Source organism: Aedes albopictus, chromosome 2 (genome assembly GCF_035046485.1).
Source record: "Aedes albopictus strain Foshan chromosome 2, AalbF5, whole genome shotgun sequence".
Lineage (NCBI taxonomy): Eukaryota > Metazoa > Arthropoda > Insecta > Diptera > Culicidae > Aedes > Aedes albopictus.
Window position 1 is genome coordinate 328,327,378 of NC_085137.1, and position 20,165 is coordinate 328,347,542.

The 20,165-nt window shown below is 44.4% G+C and overlaps 1 protein-coding gene across 3 annotated transcripts in view; it reads right to left on the bottom strand.

Moving 5' to 3' along the window:
- Positions 1 to 15,848: 15,848 nt before the first annotated feature.
- Positions 15,849 to 20,165, bottom strand: part of LOC109399520 (uncharacterized) — a 384,950-nt gene continuing 380,633 nt past the window's right edge. For all 3 annotated transcript variants that reach the window (XM_062852498.1, XM_062852497.1, XM_062852496.1), the window contains exon 7: positions 15,849 to 17,888. In XM_062852498.1, the coding sequence (XP_062708482.1) occupies positions 17,587 to 17,888 (302 nt within the window). In that variant the 3' untranslated portion in view covers positions 15,849 to 17,586. The remainder of the gene's footprint in view (positions 17,889 to 20,165) is intronic.

Genomic DNA, 20,165 nt, shown 5'->3' on the forward strand with positions numbered 1-20,165 from the left:
TGAGGTCAAAATACCATGCGGAAAGAACGGTTGCTCGTTCATGCATCACAAACTGTTGCATGACGATAAACGGTACAGCAAGCCTGCGGCTCCGGCACCAGAGAAGCCAAACGAGGCTCCAACGACACAAAGCTGTAACACGCATTCGAAGGCAGCGACAAAGGTGCTATTTCGGTACGTACCGGTGACTATCTACGGTAGAGGAAAGCAAATCAAAACCTTTGCCTTTCTCGACGATGGATCGTCGGCGACTTTAATCGAGCACGGTCTACTGAAAGAGCTAGGCCTCAAAGGAGCAACCTATCCACTGTGTCTCGACTGGACAGGCGGTCAGCGTCGCGAAGAAAAGGAGTCCGTTGTATTGGCCTTGAAGGTTTCCGGAATGGGTGAAGGCAGCGAAGTATTCGAGCTACCGGAGGTGCATACAGTTCGGGATCTTTCGCTTCCGAAACAGTCGTTGTCAGTTCCGCAAATGGCAACTAAATACAGCTATTGTGGATTTACCGGCTACTTGGATTCTACCGGTTACTTAAGTAGCCGTTACAAAGTAGCCGTTTTCATATAAAAATCCACTTGATTGTCAAAAAATGAATGTCGCTGAGTAGCTAGTGGCAACGAGGAATAGCGCATACAATAAAAATGTTTAAAATCATTTTAAAGTAATTCTTTTTGTAAAACGGCTACTTTGGAGGCCATACTGAAGCGACCGGTAGAATACAAGTAGGCGGTAAATCCACAATACCTAGAGGGATTGCCGCTGAAATCCTACGACAATGTTCAGGTATCAGTAGGTCGGCTCTAGAGGCATCGCTGCCGTCGAAGGACGAGGAGCGAGCTATGAATATTCTGTCAACCGAAACACGGTTGGTAGGAAACCGCTTCGAGACTGGCCTACTATGGCGGTATGATCAATTTCAGTTACCCGACAACAAGGGGATGGCTTTAAAGCGTCTAGCATGTCTGCAGAAGCGACTGAAGCGAGAACCGGAGCTAGCGGTAGCAATGCGAGCGAAGATGTCTGAATATGAAGAAAGGGGCTACATCTGTCGATTATCGGCAGCAGAGAAGGCAGAAAAGCATTCCAACGATTGGTATCTGCCGATTTTCCCGGTTACCAACCCTAACAAACCGGGAAAACTACGGATTGTATTTGACGCAGCGGCAAAAGTCAACGGCGTCTCACTGAACTCATTTCTTCTTACGGGACCTGATCAACTGGTATCGCTACTCGCTGTTCTGTACAAGTTCCGCGAATTCCGTATCGCTGTAGTGGGAGACATCCGAGAAATGTTCTTCCAAGTCCAGATGAAGAAGCAGGATCAGCGAAGCCAGATGATCCTGTGGAACAATGGGAATCCAGACAACGAACCCGAAGTGTACGCTGTTACAGTCATGACGTTCGGGGCGGCGTGCTCTCCAAGCTGTGCACACTACGTGAAGAACCGGAATGCTGACAGATTCGAGGAACAGTATCCAAGAGCGGTCGAGTGCATCAAGTACGAGCATTACGTCGATGATATGTTGGCGAGTGTTGAGACCGAGGAAGAAGCTGTGCAGCTGGCCAGTGATGTACGTTCGATCCATGCTCAAGGAGGCTTCGAGATACGCAATTGGCTATCGAATTCCAGTGTCGTCGTCGAGAGTCTGCACGAAAACTCTGCCACGGAGAAGAATCTGAGTTTCTACGCGGAGATGGCAACGGAGAAGGTACTTGGAATGTGGTGGGACACCACGACCGACACATTCACGTTCAAGCTGTCACCAAAGCACGATGCGGAGCTGCTGTCAGGAGCCAGGATGCCGACAAAACGTGAAGTTCTAAGGACGCTTATGGCCATCTATGACCCAATGGGGCTTATTGCCAATTTTCTCATCTACCTAAAGATTCTACTGCAGGAAATCTGGCGTTCCGGATGCGGCTGGGATGACGAGATTGATGGGAAGCTGGCGGAAAAGTGGATGACATGGATTGAAGCGCTGCCGAATGTCCGTTTGGTCAGTATTCCCCGCTGTTACCGAATCGAAACATCAGCTGAACTGACAAACAACGTAGAGCTACACGTTTTCTGTGATGCGAGCGAGAATGGGATGGCAGCCGTGGCGTACTTCAGGTTCGAAGAAGAAGGAAAAGTTGAATGCGCTTTGATTGGGTCAAAAACTCGCGTGGCTCCTCTAAAGTTCCTCTCAATCCCTCGCCTCGAGCTTCAGGCTGCTGTTTTAGGAGCTCGCCTTGCAGATTGCATTGCCAAGTCCCACCGGATGAAGATCAGCCGCCGCGTCTTTTGGACCGATTCCCGCGACGTAGTCTGTTGGCTGCGATCTGATCATCGACGCTATAGCCAATTTGTAGCGTTCAGGGTCAGTGAGTTGCTTGACACTACACAAGCCAGCGAATGGAGGTGGCTGCCAACCAAAAAGAACGTAGCGGATGAAGGGACGAAGTGGCAAAGGCTGCCAGACTTTCAACCAAGCGGCCGTTGGTTTCGTGGTCCCGATTTTCTGTGGCAGTCTGTACACCAATGGCCAGGAGATAGCGGAGATTTGGGAGCAACCATGGAGGAGATTCGACCCAGTATTCTACATCATACAGTCGGAGTCGGCGATATACTGGTGGACTTCGAACGGTTTTCGAAATGGAAACGTCTGCTGAGATCGGTCGGATACGTTCATCGTTTTGTCAGTAACCTCCGGAAGCGGACCATGAAGCTGACCTTGGAACTTGGTGTTTTAATGTTAATTAAACACGGGTTCGATTAGTTCAAAACGATTTATTGTACTCATTCACGGAGCGCACTGTGCTCCCTTGGCTCGCCTATATTCTACTGGCTATTCACTGTGCTGTTCCCTTCAGCTCCGTGTGAGGGTATATCAATGTGTGTGTGTAACGAAAGAGAATGAACAACCGAGGGGCGCGTGCATACTGCAACATCCTCCCCACAATAAAATCTATGTTCAAAGTTGATAGTCCAACAACCGGGTCGGCAGTCGCGTCTCACGTTTCGGACGGCCGGCTTTGATGTTAAGTCCTTTTCTTGTCGATGAAAATGATGACGAAGAAACCACGGGTGCATCCGCCGGATTCACAATCTCAGCAAGCGAATTTCCTTCTGGGACCTTTTCGAATGTTTCGCTTGAAACCGCATCTGTCGGTCGAACGTCATTTCGATGATTGTTTTGATTTCGTCCCCTTAATGCTAGAACTAGGTAACTCGAAAATCATAGTTTCGAGAAAAACGACTTTGAAAATTTTACAATTTTTCATGCAGTTGTTCCAAAGGTATGGAGCCTTTAAAATAATTATGTTTTTTCATTGATTGGTTATTCAGCTTCTACTCTTTCTGCTACAAGAAAAAGTTTTGAACTATTTTGGTTTAAACCTTCGATAAAAATAATAAATGGTTTAAAAAATGTCGAGTTACCTAGTTATAGCACTCAAAATGCAACATAAATAATGGAGGAGATGTTCTGAGATACCTAGTTTTTACCACTATTGATATCATTCTTTTCAGTTTTCTTGTTGCAGTATGCAAATTTAAAAGGGTTCACATATTGAAATTACCGTGTGATTACTGAATTTTCTAGGATGCCTGATATATCATCACATGACACCTCAAAAGGTTCATAAATAATCGTCCACGAACAATTACAGTTTTTGGCAAAATCAATACAAGTAAAATATTGTAAGTTTTTAGGCCTAAAATGGAAAATAGTAGTAGATTTTCATTCTACTAACAGAAGAATGACTAGTATCATTTCCACGTCCAAGCGTCCGATAGCTTTTAACCTGTGCGGTTGGAAATTGATATGATTTTCTCAGTTACCTAGTTATAGCACTCAGTTCTTGTATTCTACACTGAGATACCTAGTTTTGAAAATGGTGAATATTTTCGTCGTTTATAATCGTATTTCATTGGTCTTTGGATATATTATAGAGCTCAAAAAGCTCGATATAATGGTATATTCAACTCAAAAACGTCAAATTTCGAGTTACCTAGTTCTAGCATTAAGGGGACGATTTGGTCCTACTGATGATTCTTCTGCTGACGGCAACATCGGTAGAACGGGTGGAACCGGTGGAACACTTTTTGACGTCGTGCTCGTCGTGCTGGTTTGTTCTTCACGCGGTTTGAGGTGAACGAGACTGCGACGATACTTGCTTCCTGCAGCATCCACCAAATACGAGCGCTCGCTCAAGCGGGTGGCAACGGTACCTGGTGTCCACAGTTTGGAAGCCGCGGGATCTAGTTGGACGTACACGGGAGATCCAACTTGAAGATCAGGTAGGTAACGTACTTTCTTGTCATAGCTGCTTTTGTTGTACTGACGTTGTTTTTCTATTGAAGCTGGTACGTTTTCCACCACCTTCGGCAGCAGTCGGCTTGCGCTGGATGGAACTCCACACCTTGTTGACCGGGAGAACAGACGTGCCACCGGGCTTGAACCTATCTTGTTCGGGATATTGCGCCAATGAAGCAGCGCGTACCAGAACTCCGACCCGCTTTCTTCCGCCTTCTTCAGTAATCGTTTGGCAATCTTCACTGCAGCTTCGGATTTACCGTTGGCTTGTTGATGGTGTGGTGCTGACGTTGTTTGTTTGAACCCCCACTCTGAGGCAAACTGGAGCATTTTCTGGTTAACGAAGTTAGTTCCGTTGTCCGATAGCACAAGTTGCGGAATGCCGTGGCGAGCGAAATTTTCTTTACAGACCGAAATGACGGACTCCGGTGTCAAATCCTTCAGCAAACTTACTTCAAAAAAATCGGAGTAATGATCCACCATCACCAAAAACTTGCGCTTTGACCCCTTGTAGTCGGCAAAAAACACGTCCAACGATACCATCTGAAACGGATACACCGGGATTTGATGGCTCCTCATTGGTGGATTTGTCTGCGACGCGGCGAATTTTGCACAAACTGGACACTGCTTCACGACGTCCTTCACTTGCGAGCTCATGCCTGGCCAGAACAGGTTCGATCGAGCCAGCTTCAACGTTGCTTCCATACCGTTATGACTTGCGTGACAGCTGTCTACAAGATTTCTTCTCAAGGTGTGCGGAACGACGATTTGGTCACCCCGGAACACAATGCCGTCTTGAGTAGACAACTCGTGGCGTTGGCCGAAGTAGATTTTAGCACCGTCGGGTACTCGATCGACCGTTGTCGGCCAACCCTGAAGTATGTAGCCGATGATGATCTGCAACGTCACGTCCTTCGCAGTATGCTCCACAATTTCGGCAAGTCGTGCATCCGAGACGTTGAGAAAATTGCTGAGCTTCACCTGTGACATCTCCGTTAGTACTTCGTAGACATTCAATTTCTCATACGGATCCAAATCCTTCTCGTTCTCAAGTGGAGCCCGTGATAGAGCGTCAGCTACCACGTTGTTTTTCCCTGTGACGAACTCCAGATTCAAACTGTATCGCTGCAATTTCAGAAGCATGTGCTGTAGGCGCTTCGGTGCTGACAGCAAAGGCTTGTTGAAGACACTTAGGAGGGGCTTGTGATCCGTCTTTATGGTAGTTCTGGGGTTGCCTACGATCAGTTGGTCGAATCTGGTGCAAGCAAAAACGATGGCCAGGAGCTCCTTCTCTATTTGGGCATAATTTCGCTCAGTGGATGTCAATGTACGTGACGCGTATCCAATGATGCCGTCTCCTTGGTAGACAGCAACACCCAAACCGTAGCAGCTCGCATCGCATTCCACTGTTAGAGGCTTGGTCACGTCATAGTACTTCAAGGTATCGATACTGGATACCAGAGATTTCACCTTCTCAAACTCCTTCTGCTCCACCGTAGTCCACTGCCAGGGTATGGTTTCCAGAATCAGCTTACGAAGATTGGTTAGGTTCATGCTTAGGTTTGGAATGAATCGGCTAAGATAGTTGACCATGCCGACGAATCTGTGTACTTCCTTTCTGTTACCTGGAGTCGGGTAACTTTTTATCGCTGAAAGTTTGGAAACATCCGGTCGTAGTCCTTGGTTGGTCAGAACGTGGCCGTAAAACCCAACCGTCGTTCGGCAGATGTTCAGCTTAGCGCGATTGAGCTTGACGTTGTTTTCCTTCAATCGCTGAAGCAGTTTCTTCAGACAGCGGTTGTGATTCTGCAACGCTTCCTCCAGCGTATCTCCTACTCCGTAGATGAGCATGTCGTCAGCGATGCACTCCACACCTTCCAAATCCTGGATCACCTGCTGCAACTTTAATTGAAAGATCTCCGGAGCTGACGCAATTCCGAAAGGCAGACGAGTCCAGCGATATCTACCAAACGGTGTCCAAAATGTGGTCAACTTACTGCTATCGTCGTCCAGAACCACATGCCAGAATCCTTTCTTCGCGTCCATCGTCGAAAACACACGTGCTTTGCCCAGTTCCGGGAGAATCTCGTCCAACGTTGTGGATTGCAAATTTGGTCGACGCAGAGCCTTATTTAGCATTATCGGATCCAGGCAAATTCGTATGCCCGAATTCGGTCCACCTCGTTGTACTAGGACTAGGTTACTTACCCAGTTGGTGTGATTAGGCTCCTTCACGATTATGCCGCTTTGTTCCAGCGACTCTAGCTCCTTTTTCAAATCACTTCGTAAAGCGATTGGGACTCGTCGTGGAGATTGGATCGTCGGGACTACACTGTCGTCGAGTTCGAGCGTAACTACTCCTGGAAACTTCCCGTAACCTTCGAATAATTCTTGATGCTCGTTGATAATCCGTTGAGCTTGCACGCGATAGATCTTCAGCAGTTTCTCATTTGACGCGTTGACTCCCGACGCATTGAACTCGACCGTTTTACAAAACTTGACGAACCCCAACTCACGAGATGCATTAGCTGATAGTAAGGGTCGGTGGTCCACATCGACGACTTGTAGCACCAAACGGTATTTGCGACCCTCACGACGACACTTCACTTTCACCTGCCCCAGAACCTTAATCGGATTGCCACCGAAGCTTTGTAAGCGCAGCGTCGATGGCTGCAGCGATGGATTCCGTTCTCCTGTAAGCTCCACCAAATGCCTGAACCCTATCAGGCTTGTGTTGGCGCCTGTGTCGAGATCGCAAAGGACCGACTTCCACGACCTAGAGAAACGCATGTCCAATTCTGCTGCTACACCGCCTCCGTTGTCCGAGTTGTCGTAAACCTTGCCTATTTCATATTCTTGTTCGCTTTCTTCCGATGATTCATCTGTAGTAGTAGATTCGTTTTCTGAACTGCTTTCTTCCTTGACTTCACGAACTCTACGGGACCGTCGGCTGGTTCTGCGTCCTGCTGCTCGGCATACTCTCTCGAAATGATTTTTCCCGTTGCACTTATGACATCGTTTGCCGAGAGCCGGGCATGCTCCTTTCGAGAATTCATGAGTATCTCCGCAAAACTTACACCTTGGAGAGTGCGACTGCTTCGAACGAGATTTTCCTTTCGTGATTTTGTTGACATCTGACTCCGGAATGGTGTAGTTCAGCTCTTGAGACCTCTTCTCCGTGATTTCCTCTGCGCGACAGAGATCTACTGCTTTTTCCAATGTTATGTCGGGTATGGTCAACATTTTTGTTCGCAAACTCTGCCACTTGTTGGCGGTGACCAGCTTGTACGCAATGAGTTCCGACTCGAGATTACCCAGCTTGGAAATTTTGGCCAAACCTTTGAGGCGAGAGCAGAAGTCATCCACCGTTTCTCGAGATGCTTGGACAGCGGAGAAAAAATCCAATCTGTCGACGATTATGTTTCGTTTTGCCACCACCTTCGACTTGATAGCCTGAAGTGCTGATTGCGTATTTGCTGCCTCAGCTGTGGTGAGCTCGAAGTTGTAATACTTCTTCCTGGCTGGTTCACCAATAATGGCCAGCAGAAAGCTGACTTTTTTTGCTTCGTCACCGCGGGGCCACTCGTCCATGCCGATCGCCTTGGAATAGTCGTTCCAACTCTTCACAAAAAAATCGAAATTGTCCTCCATATCACCTTCAAGAGCCAGAGGCGATGGCTGTGGGACGTGCACGTTCGCCGCGCATGGACGCTGGTCGGCTTGGCGCTGCTGCTGCAAAGACGACGTCGCTGCTGCTGCCGCTGACGATGCCGTCGAATTCACTGACTGCATGAACTGCTGGAAAATGTTGTTCTGGTGCTCCAGAAACATCTTGAACTGATTGGGATCCATGTCGAGGAGGATCCACCACTTTTTTCCACTGAAAACAAAATGGCGGCTGTCTTGCCGCAGACCGATTCACCGCGAGTTTTTCACACTCGAGTCTTTTTTTCCGCACCAATTTTCCGCGATATACACCAATGACGCCGGAAAACACTATTCGAATCGCGAACCGACTTCTGACACCATGTTTTAATGTTAATTAAACACGGGTTCGATTAGTTCAAAACGATTTATTGTACTCATTCACGGAGCGCACTGTGCTCCCTTGGCTCGCCTATATTCTACTGGCTATTCACTGTGCTGTTCCCTTCAGCTCCGTGTGAGGGTATATCAATGTGTGTGTGTAACGAAAGAGAATGAACAACCGAGGGGCGCGTGCATACTGCAACACTTGGGCCGCTAACACAGGAAGAACTGAAGCTGGCAGAGAACACCATCTATCGACTAGTTCAGCAGCAAGCATTTCCGGACGAAATTCAGTTGATCCGCGACAGATTTCCGCAGACGAATCCATGGGAGCGAATCTTGCCGAGAAGTAGTCCGTTGTACAAGGTCAGCCCGATCATCGACGAACACGGCGTTCTACGAATGCGAGGACGGATCAATGTCTGCGAATGGGCAGATGAATCTGCCAAGAATCCAATTCTACTCCCGCGGCAAAACTACGTGACCAACTTGGTGATTGCTGACTACCACGCGACATGCCGACATCAAAACCACCAAACAGCACTGAACCAGATACGGCTGAAATACAGCATTCCTCGTCTTCGAACAGAATTCGATCGTGTCCGCAGAAACTGTCAACGTTGCAAAGTTCGCCGAGCAAGTCCGCAACCCCCAGCAATGGGAGATCTACCGCCAGCCCGATTAGCAGCATTCCAACGACCATTCTCCTACACAGGAATCGATTACTTCGGGCCGATGTCAGTGCTAGTCGGTAGACGATCCGAAAAACGATGGGGAGTTCTGCTCACCTGCATGACAACCAGGGGTGTACACATCGAGGTTGCACATTCGCTGACGACAGATTCGTGCATTCTAGCATTGCGCAACTTCATAGCACGAAGAGGCGCACCGTTGGAGATTATCAGCGACCGAGGAACGAATTTCATCGGAGCTTCACGAGAGCTGCGCGAAGCACTGGAGCACGTCAACGAGGAGAAGCTCATGACCGAGTTTATCAGTCCAGATACCAAGTGGACGTTCAACCCGCCATCTGCACCGCATTTTGGAGGCTGTTGGGAACGTCTGATCCAGTCAGTCAAGAAGAACATGAACGATTTCGACCCTCCTCGCCTCCCAACGGATGAAATTCTGCGAACGATGCTGATGGAGATCGAGATGATTCTTAACTCAAGACCGCTCACTGACATACCGCTAGATAATGACACCGAACCCCCCCTAACACCGAATCACTTTCTATTAGGGTCCGCAAATGGGAATAAGCCCCCGATCGCTTTCGATGACAGACCTACTGTTTTGAAGAGATCGTGGACCATGGCTCAGCTGTACGCAGACAACTTCTGGAAGAAGTGGGTGTCTGAATATCTACCCACTCTGACGCGTCGGACGAAATGGTTTCAACCCGTCAAGCCTATCCAGGAAGGCGATCTGGTGTTGATTGTGGACGACAATCTTCCGAGGAACTGCTGGCCACGAGGACGCGTGGTCGAGGCAATCAGAGGAAAGGACGAACAGGTACGTCGTGTAACAGTACAGACAGCAAACGGTCTTCTGGAGAGACCAGCCACCAAGGTCGCAGTATTGGACGTCAGTGCGAATGGAGGTAAGCCACTTGGACAGCAGTGGCGTACCGAGGGGGAGTGTCACAACCCTACGGGATGCAGCGCACCTTCTTTTCACATCGACCTTGTTTTCGGACGGTGAGTAGCTCCGACCCTGGCTTGTCAGCTGTCAACCTCTGACGACCACCTGACAGCGATCGTCGGATGACGTAGAGATAACGTGAGTAGTCAGAAAAAGAGAAAAATCACTAACGAGTAGCAGTGAGGAAACGTGCAGGTGAAATAAGAAATTTGTTCGCAGTGAAAACTTAAGCTAAATTCTTTATTCTACTTAAATCTAGTTAGAAACAGCTAAAGCGAGGGTGAAATTAGTTATTCTAGTTAAAATTTACTTAAACTAAACACACAAGACAGGTAAATTAATGAACTCAAATCCATGCAAATACTTAACCTAATTTCTAACATAATCCAGCAGTTTGTCACGGATATTACCTTACGAACTAATAGTACGGATGTTTTAGCTAGTACGGACGAAAAATCCAACAGAAGAACACTAAACGTAAGTACTTGCACAGGATAAACACATAAGACAATTTTTTTCACATATCCCACAAACATAAAACTGTTAAAACACATTTATCCTCATTTTTTCCCAAAGGGATTTTATAACCCTCAATACCTGAATAAAAGAGTGTTACCAAATCGGAATAGTTCTTTCTGTCAGTTCGTCTGTCTGCTGGCGCAACAATTTATAAAATCGAGAGTCTGCACGAAAACTCTGCCACGGAGAAGAATCTGAGTTTCTACGCGGAGATGGCAACGGAGAAGGTACTTGGAATGTGGTGGGACACCACGACCGACACATTCACGTTCAAGCTGTCACCGAAGCACGATGCGGAGCTGCTGTCAGGAGCCAGGATGCCGACAAAACGTGAAGTTCTAAGGACGCTTATGGCCATCTATGACCCAATGGGACTTATTGCCAATTTTCTCATCTACCTAAAGATTCTACTGCAGGAAATCTGGCGTTCCGGATGCGGCTGGGATGACGAGATTGATGGGAAGCTGGCGGAAAAGTGGATGACATGGATTGAAGCGCTGCCGAATGTCCGTTTGGTCAGTATTCCCCGCTGTTACCGAATCGAAACATCAGCTGAACTGACAAACAACGTAGAGCTACACGTTTTCTGTGATGCGAGCGAGAATGGGATGGCAGCCGTGGCGTACTTCAGGTTCGAAGAAGAAGGAAAAGTTGAATGCGCTTTGATTGGGTCAAAAACTCGCGTGGCTCCTCTAAAGTTCCTCTCAATCCCTCGCCTTGAGCTTCAGGCTGCTGTTTTAGGAGCTCGCCTTGCAGATTGCATTGCCAAGTCCCACCGGATGAAGATCAGCCGCCGCGTCTTTTGGACCGATTCCCGCGACGTAGTCTGTTGGCTGCGATCTGATCATCGACGCTATAGCCAATTTGTAGCGTTCAGGGTTAGTGAGTTGCTTGACACTACACAAGCCAGCGAATGGAGGTGGCTGCCAACCAAAAAGAACGTAGCGGATGAAGGGACGAAGTGGCAAAGGCTGCCAGACTTTCAACCAAGCGGCCGTTGGTTTCGTGGTCCCGATTTTCTGTGGCAGTCTGTACACCAATGGCCAGGAGATAGCGGAGATTTGGGAGCAACCGTGGAGGAGATTCGACCCAGTATTCTACATCATACAGTCGAAGTCGGCGATACACTGGTGGACTTCGAACGGTTTTCGAAATGGAAACGTCTGCTGAGATCGGTCGGATACGTTCATCGTTTTGTCAGTAACCTCCGGAAGCGGACCATGAAGCTGACCTTGGAACTTGGGCCGCTAACACAGGAAGAACTGAAGCTGGCAGAGAACACCATCTATCGACTAGTTCAGCAGCAAGCATTTCCGGACGAAATTCAGTTGATCCGCGACAGATTTCCGCAGACGAATCCATGGGAGCGAATCTTGCCGAGAAGTAGTCCGTTGTACAAGGTCAGCCCGATCATCGACGAACACGGCGTTCTACGAATGCGAGGACGGATCAATGTCTGCGAATGGGCAGATGAATCTGCCAAGAATCCAATTCTACTCCCGCGGCAAAACTACGTGACCAACTTGGTGATTGCTGACTACCACGCGACATGCCGACATCAAAACCACCAAACAGCACTGAACCAGATACGGCTGAAATACAGCATTCCTCGTCTTCGAACAGAATTCGATCGTGTCCGCAGAAACTGTCAACGTTGCAAAGTTCGCCGAGCAAGTCCGCAACCCCCAGCAATGGGAGATCTACCGCCAGCCCGATTAGCAGCATTCCAACGACCATTCTCCTACACAGGAATCGGTTACTTCGGGCCGATGTCAGTGCTAGTCGGTAGACGATCCGAAAAACGATGGGGAGTTCTGCTCACCTGCATGACAACCAGGGGTGTACACATCGAGGTTGCACATTCGCTGACGACAGATTCGTGCATTCTAGCATTGCGCAACTTCATAGCACGAAGAGGCGCACCGTTGGAGATTATCAGCGACCGAGGAACGAATTTCATCGGAGCTTCACGAGAGCTGCGCGAAGCACTGGAGCACGTCAACGAGGAGAAGCTCATGACCGAGTTTATCAGTCCAGATACCAAGTGGACGTTCAACCCGCCATCTGCACCGCATTTTGGAGGCTGTTGGGAACGTCTGATCCAGTCAGTCAAGAAGAACATGAACGATTTCGACCCTCCTCGCCTCCCAACGGATGAAATTCTGCGAACGATGCTGATGGAGATCGAGATGATTCTTAACTCAAGACCGCTCACTGACATACCGCTAGATAATGACACCGAACCCCCCCTAACACCGAATCACTTTCTATTAGGGTCCGCAAATGGGAATAAGCCCCCGATCGCTTTCGATGACAGACCTACTGTTTTGAAGAGATCGTGGACCATGGCTCAGCTGTACGCAGACAACTTCTGGAAGAAGTGGGTGTCTGAATATCTACCCACTCTGACGCGTCGGACGAAATGGTTTCAACCCGTCAAGCCTATCCAGGAAGGCGATCTGGTGTTGATTGTGGACGACAATCTTCCGAGGAACTGCTGGCCACGAGGACGCGTGGTCGAGGCAATCAGAGGAAAGGACGAACAGGTACGTCGTGTAACAGTACAGACAGCAAACGGTCTTCTGGAGAGACCAGCCACCAAGGTCGCAGTATTGGACGTCAGTGCGAATGGAGGTAAGCCACTTGGACAGCAGTGGCGTACCGAGGGGGAGTGTCACAACCCTACGGGATGCAGCGCACCTTCTTTTCACATCGACCTTGTTTTCGGACGGTGAGTAGCTCCGACCCTGGCTTGTCAGCTGTCAACCTCTGACGACCACCTGACAGCGATCGTCGGATGACGTAGAGATAACGTGAGTAGTCAGAAAAAGAGAAAAATCACTAACGAGTAGCAGTGAGGAAACGTGCAGGTGAAATAAGAAATTTGTTCGCAGTGAAAACTTAAGCTAAATTCTTTATTCTACTTAAATCTAGTTAGAAACAGCTAAAGCGAGGGTGAAATTAGTTATTCTAGTTAAAATTTACTTAAACTAAACACACAAGACAGGTAAATTAATGAACTCAAATCCATGCAAATACTTAACCTAATTTCTAACATAATCCAGCAGTTTGTCACGGATATTACCTTACGAACTAATAGTACGGATGTTTTAGCTAGTACGGACGAAAAATCCAACAGAAGAACACTAAACGTAAGTACTTGCACAGGATAAACACATAAGACAATTTTTTTCACATATCCCACAAACATAAAACTGTTAAAACACATTTATCCTCATTTTTTCCCAAAGGGATTTTATAACCCTCAATACCTGAATAAAAGAGTGTTACCAAATCGGAATAGTTCTTTCTGTCAGTTCGTCTGTCTGCTGGCGCAACAATTTATAAAATCTGCCTTGAATCTATCCTATGTCGACATCTAGGTTTGCACACTTGTACAGTAGCGAAGTTAACTTATCCATTATGTGTCTGTTGCAGCGAATTTAATTTTGTTGTTTATGAAAATTTGCTTATAACTACGTTTTTGCTAAAATGACAACAATAAATTCTTAGAACATCAAGCTACTGAAATGAACTTTAAGGAACTAGAAAGTTCCAACAAAGTTCCGAGTAGCATCTTAAGCAGCTTCCAAGTTCAACGAAGTTCAGATAATGTTCCGAGAGGAACTTTCTGGCTGCTTAAGATGCTAACAATGAGCCTTGCTGGAACTTGTGTGCGGAGTTCCAGCAAGGCTCATTGTTAGCCTTTTAAGCAGCAAGAAAGTTCCGTTCGGAACTTTATCTGAACTTTGTGGAACTTGAAAGTGCATTTTGTCATGGGAAGCGGAACTTTTGGTTACTTGGGTATGCAATTGGAATAGTGACGTCACTAGTGAGTGAAAGGGACAACCAGTAGTTTTGCATTATTTGCTCTAGCTTAGTAGAATGGACTTATCCACCGATGAACCGAATTCATTGCGGTCCGAGAATTTTGACACTAGAGCGGGGCCGGTTCCAATCAGAATAGAACGATTTCCAATCAGAATTTAACGATTCTGATTGGGAATGGCTCCGCTCTAGTGTTTAATTTGTTGGACCGCGATGAATTCGGTTCATCGATGGATAAGTCCATGGACTTATCCACCGATGAACCGAATTCATCGCGGTCCGATAACACTAGTTTACAGCATTTTTGAACTCGGTAAGCTGATGATCATTTTTGGTGTAGAATCATGCCCTGAGTTCGAAAACGCAAAAGAAAAAAATTACAGTAGAGCGGAAATTTTTTCGACTTTCCATACAAGGTTGATGATTTGAAATCGATTTTTGTTCTATTTTTAAGCAAAGTCGCTCACTTCAAACATCTCATTCCCCGTAATTCATGCTCCGATTGAGCTGAAATTTTTACTGTAACTCGCCTACATATGATATGTCAAATAAACGTCGAGAAAGAATTTTTAAGTTGGTTTTTTCCTATTGAAAAAAATACATTTCTTCAAAATTTTTTGAGAATTTTGCTAAAATTTAAGAAGATTGTCCCTAAAACTTGCCAATATCTCGAATTTAATCAATCTGACGCAAAACCCGTATTCAGATGATCGAATGGTATTGTATTCAGCCTTTAATTTATGGAAAGAGATTTAAAATTGGTTGAACAAAACGCAATATATTTAAATTTCAGTAAATTACATATTTTGAAAAATTGCAAAACTCGATATTGAGCTAAAACTCGAAAACTGTTCTACTTAAAATTTTTTGAAAGTCGGTTTCGAAATCAGCACTAAATTGTGCTTCAAAAATTTTGGTCGTTGACAGAAGTTCACGACTTTCGTTTTATTTTGTAAACTTGTGTAATTTTGACACTAGAGCGGGGTCGTTCCAATCAGAATTGAATGATTCTGATTGGAAACGACCCCGCTCTAGTGTCAAAATTCTCGGACCGCGATGAATTCGGTTCATCGGTGGATAAGTCCATAGACGAGTGCACCGATGAACTGAATTCATCGCGGTCCGAAAATTTTGACACTACAGCGGGGTCGTTCCCAATTAGAATTGTTCAATTCTGATTGGAAATCTTTCACTTCTGATTGGAAGCGACCCCGCTCTAGTGTCAAAATTCTCGGACCGCGATGAATTCAGTTCATCGGTGCACTCGTCTATAGACGAGTGCACCGATAAGCTGAATTCATCGCGGTCCGAGAATTTTGACACTAGAGCGGGGTCGCTTCCAATCAGAATTGTTCAATTCTGATTGGAAATCTTTCACTTCTGATTAGAAGCGACCCCGCTCTAGTGTCAAAATTCTCGGACCGCAATGAATTCAGTTCATCGGTGCACTCGTCTATACCGCATAAATAACTATGAAGAGGATCTTATTTTCGTTATAAAAATATGGATGTCATCAAATAGTAAACCAATGAAAATACCGTTAGTTTTGTTTATTTCTCTAAATTTAGTTACTTTACATTAGTCTTATTGTTACGCATATCCGTTCAATAAGAGGGCCAAATGTGACAAGAGTTTACGGAATCTAGAGTTGTGCTATACATATACATAGTGAACTCTAGTCCGCGATGCTTGAGAGGTCGATGGAATTACAGTTGTGTAATTAGTTACGCAAAGATCTAGTTGAGAAGCATGACACCCATAAGATATGAAATCGCAATAGGAAACGTGGATACTGTAGACGTTCCCAAGCGTCACACGTGGCCCGCTTATCGATGGATTCCATTGATTGCTCATCGCAGTACTTAGCTCATTATATTACGAATTCATTTTTTTATGTTTATGTTGATTTTACACCTCGAATCGTTTGGATCCGCATTTTTAATGTTATTAGACTAGTATTACTTACATTGCTTATATTTGTTTTGAAGAATTGAGTTGAAGATTGCGTTCGACTCAATTCCTTTACAATATCTGCAAATTACCAATCAATTGAGACGAAAAATAAATGTACAAGGTCCAATTCGATCAATCACATTTTTTTGATGCCGATGTCGTAAAACTCGTTACGTTAAAACTTTGTTAAAATGCAGTCGCTTAAAATTTGTCGGGCACTAGTTCGTATTAATGTAGGCTTATTTAAAACGTACAGCTTTTTTTTAATTGTTTTTGTGGTAAGCATATTCTTATGACCTAAACATTTTTGTTGTATTTATGTACAAGTTTTTGCAAACCGGGCTGAATTTTTAGATCACATTTCAGGAAGGTTGTCATTTTTGCGCTTTTCATACATTTGCTTGGAATCGAGTAAGGTTCATAGCAATCCCTTTGTCAACGCGAAAGACAAAAGGAGTAATTTATCTTAATTTTTAATTTTTTTGAATAATATTGTTGTTTGATGTAAATCAGCAACTATATATACAAGTTGAACTGTAAATTCACTTTTAGAACACTTGCACATATTTGAAGCTAAGTATTTTTTTTCAGACAGTGATTGCTTTGTAAGTTATATCTGTATTATTAGACTGTACTCAATTGTAACAACGTAATCGCTGGTTCTTTTAGTTTTTTTAGTGAGTCAGAGGCAAAACATTGCATTTGATAACTTCTTTGTTTTAGAGATTCACACATTTTTCTAGTAGATGTTGGTTTTGGATGCAATTTCAAAATATTGAAGTATGGATAATTTGTATATTCATAAGTATCCAAAATTGTAAAAATTATAATAAAACGTGCGATAAATTTTACTAAATAGTTTTTACACAAATTCTGTGTAATACAAGTCAGATGTAAAAATGTACGGTGTTTTGGCATAATTGTTTTGTTTTTTTTAAATGAATAGTATTAATCCTGGTGAAGAAATGGTCATATCCAAGTTACTTGAAAATTGTAAAAAGAACTGCATAATAAAAATAAAAAAAAAGTTCAAAAAGTGGACCGAAATACTTTAAAATGAAAATAATATTGGAGCACATGATTAAATAACTTTAGAACGCCTAACATTTGCTAGTATAACAGTTAGAACCTCACTTTGCTTTTTTTTATCTCTGACCCATTCGTTTGCTTGTACAAGACATCAATATTGTTAGAAATCTAGCACAGTGATCAATTTTACCTCACACAGCATTTCTGATTCTGGTTACGAGTGCGTTATTCGTTAGTCATTAGAGTGTACGTTATGTCTGTTCACTGAGATCATTAGTAAGAAATCGAGTTCTAGGGAAAGTCTTTGCGCAGCAAAAGTCCCAACACGGCCATCGCTAGAACGATGCACAAACTGGCCGGCACGTGCCGATTGCTACTACTTCTTCCAGTCATCACCGTTTCCTGAGGCTGACTGATAACCTCTCGAGCGAACAGGATCGTTTCTTCGACCTTGGCGTTCTCGCTGGGACTCGTTTCGGACGTTTTGGAAACGTGAATGCTCTCGAAAACGTTTCCGGCACGGCTGTTCCGGGCCAACTTCTGGTTCGCCAGTTTCAGTTGGCGGAACTTCTGATCGATTTCGGATGCGGTGCCTGTAGGAGAAAAAGAATAATTGTTATAGAAAGAACTCGTGCAGATCGTGAACATTATAAAATATGCATAATCAATATCTTAAGATTTTTTGTTTGCTGTTAACAAAAATTTAGCACGTACTTTTGAAGGCCTTACAGTAATGTTACGATTTTATCACGTCCCTCTTCAAAAATATTTTTATTTTTGTACAAAACCATATGCGTTTCTAAAATGCAATATCCATATTCTTCTTTTTCTTCTTTATGACTCGACGTTCGCATTGGAACTTGGGCTGCCTCTCTTCAACTTAGTGTTCTTAGAGCACTTCTACAGTTAAATTGAATGGCTTTCTTTGCCTGCCATTGCATGAATTTTTACATTGTGTGTGTGGCAAGTACAATGATACACTACGCTCAGGGAGTCGAGAAAATTTTCCCGACCGGAACGGGAATCGAACCCGCCGTCTCCGGATTGGCGATCCATAGCCCTAACCACTAGGCTAACTGGACACCCCTATCCATATTTCTAATACCAATGCAATGCAAATCAATGCAATGCAATCTAATGCAAATCCTGCCTCCAATATATATAGGGGGTGGCCAACATTTTTGGGATATGCAACTTTTTTTTTCTCTCATAAAAAAGTTCAACAAGCTGTACTTTTTCATAGAGTGCATCAAAAATTCTCAAATTCCGATTGTTTGCCAACCTATTATATGTGCATCTTTGGTACAAATTTCAGCTCGATTGATTAATGTTTCGGGAAGCTAGCACACTATTTTTTAGACAACCAATTTTTGAACTGTCATATCTCGGAAATCAGTTAACCGAAACGAATGAAATTTTGACCGTTTATCAACAATATATAATTCGAAAGTCTTAAAAAAGTAGTCACTTTTTGAACGTTCAAAAAAGTTATTATGGACTGACATGGATTTTCCTCGGAAAAATGGTAATTTTTTTACATCAACGCCATAACATTTTAGTTAAGATATTCAAAGACGTTCTGCTCTCAAGATATCTTCAATAAGATGTATTAGAGCCCATTGAATTAAAGGAAGAACACATTCAGTATGTTTTGTGTGGTGTTGTAAATTTGTCATTACATTCGATTCACTTTTTTTTCTATGCTCTCATCTGTAGAGCCTAGCGGGTACCTAGTATAATGTTACTTAGTTCCTACTGGCCAACTCCTTCAGAGAAATAATGCATTCCCACACTAGATTGGACAGGCACGTGAATGCCTTCAGCGCATTCAGAGCAGCTTCACTGTCTGAGAAGATGCTTGTTTTTCCAAACCTGAAATTTCTTCTCGGACAAGTATTAGCACACTCTAATATGGCTTGAATTTCTGCTTGAAAGACAGTGGTACTGCATCCTATTGGTATAGCTTTACTTATACCGGGGCCAAAACTCCAGCACCAGTATTGTCACCGATCTAAGATCCATCAGTATAAAATACAATAGAACTTGGATCTAAATATGGCCCACAAATAGTTGATGAGTGATGATTGCTGATGACTGAATAATGGTTTCTTGAGCCTTAAAGGGAACATCATAATTGGTCTACACAGATCGAAAAAAGAGTGTAAAATTCTGTGACATATGATGCACATGATATCCCACGCTCCATATCATAGAAGTTTACATGACATATCTTGTAAAGTTCATGAAATATCATGTAAACTTCCATTATATGTCATGTAATTCAGCATGACTCTGAGAGTTTACATGGCATATAACACAAATTTACATGATATATCATGTAAACCATCATAACACTAAGTTTACATGACTAAAATGAAGTTTACATGACGTGTAAATCTCATTATTTTTATCTGTGTACGTCATCATCCAATCCTCTATTGTATTATCTTTGACGATCTTCCAATTTCCTACTAGATCACCTTCTAACAATTTATTGTGACGCAGAAACTGCAGGGCACATAAGAGAAAATCGAAATATGTGTCAGCCTTATTGCACACACGTATGTGCATTTGTACCCTTAGTTATACCTTATTTAGATGAGAATTCCAGTTCAGTCTTTTGTCCAAAGTTACACCGAGATCACAGCGAAACAGACGTCACACTCTCATTGCTTCCCATCAATCACCTTTTTAACGGTTGATTCAAATATTCAGTAGTAGGTCGATCTACCACTCGCGGCGCTGGTATCGTTTTTGCTCCTGTTTGACGTTTGCTCACTACCGCCATCTAGTGGCGGCCCGGTCAAACACAGTACGTTTAGCATTGGGCGATTACGTTTTTGTGAAGATGTTTTTTAAATGAAATTTGT